This window comes from Macrobrachium rosenbergii, chromosome 43 (genome assembly GCF_040412425.1).
Source record: "Macrobrachium rosenbergii isolate ZJJX-2024 chromosome 43, ASM4041242v1, whole genome shotgun sequence".
NCBI classification, from domain to species: Eukaryota; Metazoa; Arthropoda; class Malacostraca; order Decapoda; family Palaemonidae; genus Macrobrachium; species Macrobrachium rosenbergii.
The window spans coordinates 16,623,690-16,630,108 of record NC_089783.1 but is presented as its reverse complement, the minus strand read 5'-3'; the positions used below and the strand labels follow the sequence as shown (position 1 = coordinate 16,630,108).

General features: G+C 39.2%; 1 protein-coding gene across 1 annotated transcript; it reads left to right on the top strand.

The window, feature by feature from the left end:
- Positions 1-260: 260 nt before the first annotated feature.
- Positions 261-770, top strand: LOC136829018 (piggyBac transposable element-derived protein 3-like). Its single transcript, XM_067087409.1, has one exon. It carries the CDS (start codon positions 261-263, stop codon positions 768-770), a length of 510 nt encoding a protein of 169 aa, XP_066943510.1.
- The last annotated feature ends 5,649 nt before the right edge of the window (positions 771-6,419 follow it).

Sequence of the window (6,419 nt, the reverse complement as noted above, 5' to 3'; positions counted from 1 at the left end):
TTAGAGTTCCAATTGTTGCTTCTGCTATGACTTGCAACCGGTTTCAGGCCTTGAAGAGTGTCATACACATTGTCGACATCAACAGTCTTCCAGAAGGAAATAAACTAGGCAAAATTGAGCCCATCTACACAATCCTGAATGAAAATCTCAAAAGTTATAGTATGTCGACAACAACAATCTCCCAGAAGAAAGTAAACTAGGCAAAAGTGAGCCCATCTGCACAATCCTGAATGAAAATCTCGAAAGTTACAGTATTTTCCATGAGAAGCAAGCTCAGCGTCGATGAATCCATGGTGCCATACTATGGTCGACACTCGGCAAAAATGTTCATCCAAGGCATGCCACTTAGATTTGGCTACAAGATATGGGCACCTTGTGGCAGTGATGGCTACCCATATAAGCTAAAGCTTTACAGAGGCAAAGAACCCGGTCAGACAAAACTTCATCTTGGAACCCGTGTCGTGAATGACATGATGTCGACTACTGAGTCTTGTTTGGCAGTCACTAAGAATGAAGTGTACTTTGACAACTTCTTTACATTGTATGATCTGTTGAAGTCCCGTGCTGAGCAGAACATCAAGGCTACTGGCACTGTTCGAGATAATAGGACTGCTGGTGCTGCCAAGTTGATGAAACCAAATGCAGTCATGAAGAAAAACACGAGAGGAGAGTTTGATTTTCGCTGTGATGGAAGAGCTTTTGTGTGTAAATGGAAAGACAACTCTATTGTGACGATTGCAAGTAACACGAGATCTCTTGCCCCTTCATGAAGCCACTCGTCATGTAAAGAATACACCCAAAACGAGGGTAGAACAGCCATATCTTGTACACAAATACAATGAGGGAATGGGCTGAGTAGATCTAATGGACCGTCTTTTGGGTAAATACAGACCAGGGATCAGGGGTAAGAAATGGTACTGGCCACTGTTCTCCAATGCTCTTATTTTGTTAGTGGTTGCTGCTTGGCGTTTACATTGCCATCTTGCAGAGGATACTCTTTCCCACCTGGATTTCAGGAGAAAAATATCGCTCTGTTTGCTGAAGTCTGTAGATCCACGCACACACATTGGCCAAAGTAAGATGATAGAACTCCCCACTGACATTCACTATGATGGTAGTGGGCATATAAAGCAGAGTTGCAAGCAAGGAAGATGCGTTGTTTGCAATAAAAATGCAAGATATTAATGTACCAAATGCCTAATTCGATTACAATCTGATAAAGGTACAATGTGCGCAATAATTTACTGCACACTGTCAAAATAATTTGTTTATGAGGGGCTACACCTGCAACATTGTAACATAGCATGACTTTTTATTCCAGTTCTTCAGATTTTGCCAAGTAGAAAGAGGAAAACGGTTACTATAACGTTTATGTATGCATTTTGAAAATTTGGTAAAATACAGCAAATTTTAGCACATGTAATCCCAGCGTTCCCACATAGGAACAGTGCCATAACTTGGCACTCCTTTGAGTAATATACTTATGGTAATAAAATATTTTCACAAAATTTCATTGGTTTTACTCAATGGTTTCTATACCTGGGAGGTAAAAGGTTAAAAACGATTACCTCTAGTCCTCAGGGATACGTGCTTTTATATTTGCTTTAGAGGAAGCTGCAGTTTTAGTCAAAGGAAACTATTGAGAATGGAAACATTTAACTTTAAACCAAACTGGGTACTGACTGTGTTTGGTGAAGCCTAACGGTAGTGTGTGATGAACTGAATTTTCTATCAGAAAAATGTAATTTGTAGAGATGCAACATGAATTTTTCATCGATTACCTGACTACTATTAATAATGTTGTTGTTGTTATTATTATTATTGTTTTTTTTTCTATCTCAGTCATCCTATGCGGCTGGGTGGTATTTATAGTGTGGGGTTCCAGGTTGCATCCTTCCTCCTTAGAAGTCCATCACTTTTCTCACTATGTGCGCTAACAGCACACTCTTCTGCATGAGTCCTGGAGCCACTTCGGCATCTAGTTTTTCCAGGTTCCTTTTCAGGGATCTTGGGGTCGCGCCTAGTGTTTTTATGCCCATATCCTTCTTATTTCTATTCTCAGGTCTTGATAATTACTAATTTTTTCTCTTTCTTTCTCCTCGACTCTGGCATCCCATGGTACTGCAACATCAGTGAGGGATACTTTCATATTGATTTTGTCAATCGGCGTCAAGTCTAGTCTATTGGCACATATCACCCTATCTGTTCTGATACCATAGTCCCAGAGGATTTTTGCCTGATTGTTTTCTATCACTCCCTCAGGTTGGTGTACGCACCACTTATTACTGCAAACTAGCTGGTGTTTCTTGCACAGGCTCCAATGGAGGGCTTTTGCTGCTGAATCATGCCTCTTTTCGTACTGGTTCTGCACAAGCACCAGACATTCACTTGCTATGTGGTTTATGGTGTCACCTTTCATATTGCACTCCCTGCATATGGGTGAGATGTTATTTCCATCTATTGTTCTTTGGACATATCTGGTTCTCAGGGCCTGATCTTGTGCCGCTGTTAGCATTCCTTCTGTTTGCTTCTTGAGTTCTCCCCTCTGTAGCCATTGCCATGCTTCGTTGCTGGCCAGTTCTTCAGTCTGTCTCATGTACTGTCCGTGCATTGGTTTGCTGTGCCATTTACTCTGTTCTGTTTTTCATTCTCCTGTCTCTATATATTTCTGGGTCGTTGTCTACTTTTGTTAGTCCTTCTTCCCATGCACTCCTTAACCACTCGCCTTCACTGGTTTTCAGGTATTGCCCCAGTGCTCTGCTCTCGATGTTGATGCAGTCCTCTATGCTTAGTAGGCCTCTCTTTCCTTCCTTTCATTTATGTATAGTCTGTTTGTATTTGCCCTTGGTTGTAGTGCTTTGTGCTTTGTGTACAGTTATGTGCTTCCTAGTTTTCTGATCTATGCTGCAAAGTTCAGCCTTCATCCACTCCACTACTCCTGCACTGTATCTGATTACTGGTACTGCCCATATGTTTATGACTTTCATCATGTTTCTGGCGTCGAGTTTTGACTTGAGTATCACCTTAAGTCTCTGCATATATTCTTTCCTATTCATATCCTTCATCTCTTGGTGTTTTATATCCTCTCCTATTTTTCCCTGTCTCATCTATGTGTTTGATGCTATTCCCGTCAGGTAGCTTTATCCCTTTGGTCCTTGTCACTTTGCTTTTTTATATGTTGACCAAGGTGCATTTTTCTGTTCCAAACTCCATACTGATGTCCCTAATACAATCCTTATAGTCTGGATTATGGTATTTACTTCCTTGATGCTCTTACCATACAGCTTGATGTCATCCATGAGCATCAGATGGTTAATTCTGTTGCCTCCTTTCTTGACTTGGTACCCAGCATCTATCTTCTACATTACTTTGGTCATGGGAATCATGGCTACTACGAAGAGTAGTGGGGACAGTGAGTTGCCTTGAAAGATTCCTCTCCTGATGTTAACCTCTGCTAGTCTTATCCCAGAGCTTGTAAGTACTGTGTTTCATTTTTGCATTGTATTTTTTAAGAAGTTGATGGTGTTTCCCTCTGCCCCATATATTTTCAGGCATTCTGTTAGCCATGTGTGTGGTATCATGTCGAAGGCTTACTTGTAGTCAATCCACGCCATGCTTAGGTTGATTCTCCTTCTCTTACTATTCTTCATTACCATTTTGTCTATCAGGAGCTCGTCTTTTGTGCCCCTACACTTCCTTCTGCAGCCTTTCTGTTGGTGAGGGATGGTGTTTGTAGTTGTATGGCTTTTCACTGATGATACCTTTTAGTAACCTTCACATTATTGGTAGGCAGGTGATAGGCCTGTAGCTACTTGCTATTATTCCTTTGTTCTTGTCTTTCTGTACTAAGGATGTTCTCCCTGTGGTCATCCATTTGGGCGCATGGTGGTTTGTGATACATTGCTGGAGTTGTTCTGCTATGCGTGGGTGTAGGGCCTTGACGTTTTTGAACCAGTATCCCTGGACTTCATCGGGACCTGGGCTTTCCAGTTGGGCATTTTCTTCAGTTGGTGTCTGACTGTGTCTGTCGTGATCTCTGTGAATCTTTGTTTTATTGCCCCCATTTCTCCTGCCTTGACTTCCTGGAGCCATGTTGCATGTTTGTTGTGTGATACCGGATTGCTCCATATGTTTTCCCCAGAGTCTCTTACTTGGTTCAGCTTTGGGAATATCCTGGCGGTTGTCTCCCCCTCTTAGTTGGCTGTATATTATTATTATTATTATTATTATTATTATTACTATTATTATGGTGACAATGTTATTGCTGATATGTACTAACATCAATTTAAAATGAAAGTCGGTAATCGTTATAGAAAAATTTCATAAGTTATAACTGCTCCAAAATAATAATAATTAAAAAATTTCCAGCATTCAAAACAACGCCAAAATAAATTATTTGTTTTTCCACTGAAAACAGCGACTCGAAAGTGAACCTTGTAATGACCTTCAAAATAACATCTTTTTGATCTGCCCGGTTTCCAAACTGACAAAAAAAACGAAGTGGGGAAAAATTACGAAATCCTACATTTTATCACAGAAGTAGGTCACTCATTCACTCCCACCCTATGCCCTGGTCTCTCGGCCCAGCTTTGCTATCACACTAAAATCTTCAGTCCGTGACAGTATGATCACTATTACTTTTACCTTTCAAAGGCCACAGATTACGATTTTGCGCCATGACGACTGAAACTTAAAATTGAATTTCGATCTCTGACATAACCTCAAGCTTCGACGAAAAGGTATATTTCTATAAAATAGTGAAAGTTTTTAGATCTCTGACCTACCTTCATTTTGTAATGAAAATATGTAATGCTGAAAAATTAAAAAGGAAATTATATTTTTTTGTTAAATGTCTTTTTGCCGGTGTTTTTAAAGCTATTGCTATAATCAACAGTTTTTTTTATTGATTTTGTCATCTTTGGTCACTACAAGAAAAGAGAAAAAGTATTAGAAGGGTTGTCCTTTCTTAGGTATTATCAAACGTTCTTTTTAACAAAAGTCAAGTTAGCTAATGCAGGAAACACGGAAGAAGACAGTGTCCCACATTCAAGATATATATAGTAGAAACGATTGATCAGTTCGGTTGATTTAACGTCATGGTCTGAACCGCTCACGTCCCTGTAATAGTCTGAACTGGAATATATTAAAGTAGGAATGAGATGGACATATTAATTGATAGACGCAACAGTAGGGCAGACCCACTTGCCTTTCAAACTTAAAGAAAAGAAGATCTCTGGTTGATCGTTTTAAGCTGTTGAGGTTAGGGCAGAAGATGCAAATAAAATTTTGAAAATATGTCTATGTTTTTCATTAGAATTTTGAACTATCAAACAATTATAAATTATAAAATGTATCGCAGAAATATTTTATTTTGCTGGAGAGCACACATCAATATGAAATCACCATGTTTCGGAGAACTAAAACATGCATTTGCGGTGATTGTTGGATAACAGGACATGAACTTTTGTTTCACTGGCAGTTCATCTGTTGACTCAAGCTGAGCCAATTTCATTTTGTGGTGAATGATGCGTCTAGCAAAAAACAAGCGCTTGCTTTGAATATTCGCTGTATGACAGCGTTAATGATTCCTCAACATAACTGCAGCCGCTACTGTAATTTTCAGCACTGTTTTATGTTATCTTCATCATCACACTGGGATAGGCTTTAAACTGATTAATAATTTAAATATAACAATGCCTAAAGCCAGTCTATATCAATGATGCGCAAACCATTTAAACTAAACGAATGTATAGTAACGATCATTTGGGTTACTGAAAGGTGTAAAAAAGATACTATCGCTTTCTCTTTTCCTAGCTAAAACTTAGTAAACCCTCTTTTTTAAACTAAGGTTCTTCTAAAGAGTGCGACACCGGTCTCAAACATTTGAAAATTTACTTATTTTACTTTCATAATACAATGCTTGATGGTACAAGCACCCCAGTACCTACAGCTAGCCTGATTCCATTGCTTCTTGCAAATAGCTGATCTTGCTCATAAAGTGGCCCTAACCTAAGTCCGATGGAAACAAGACAAGGACGGCAACGGAATTTCTTTATTGGTGAAAATACATTTACGGACATTGTCAATGTAAACCAGTAAATCAATCATCCACATTACCTATGTCCATAAATACATTCATGGACATAGCTAATGTGGATGGTTGATTTACTGGTTCACATTAATCTGGATTTACATGTGCATTGTTTCCTTTCCAGATGTAGCTGATGTTGCCCCACTCTTTCAGTCATTTTCGACTGAAATGAGACATATTTTGTCAGCACGCGATGAGGATTACCATTTTCTTTGTAGGGACGCTGCTCTAGGCTCATGATTTTTTACGGTATAGCATACAACTTCATAAAAACTCTCCGTTGTTTCTCCAGTTCCGGTATGGAACACACATATATAACTAACACACA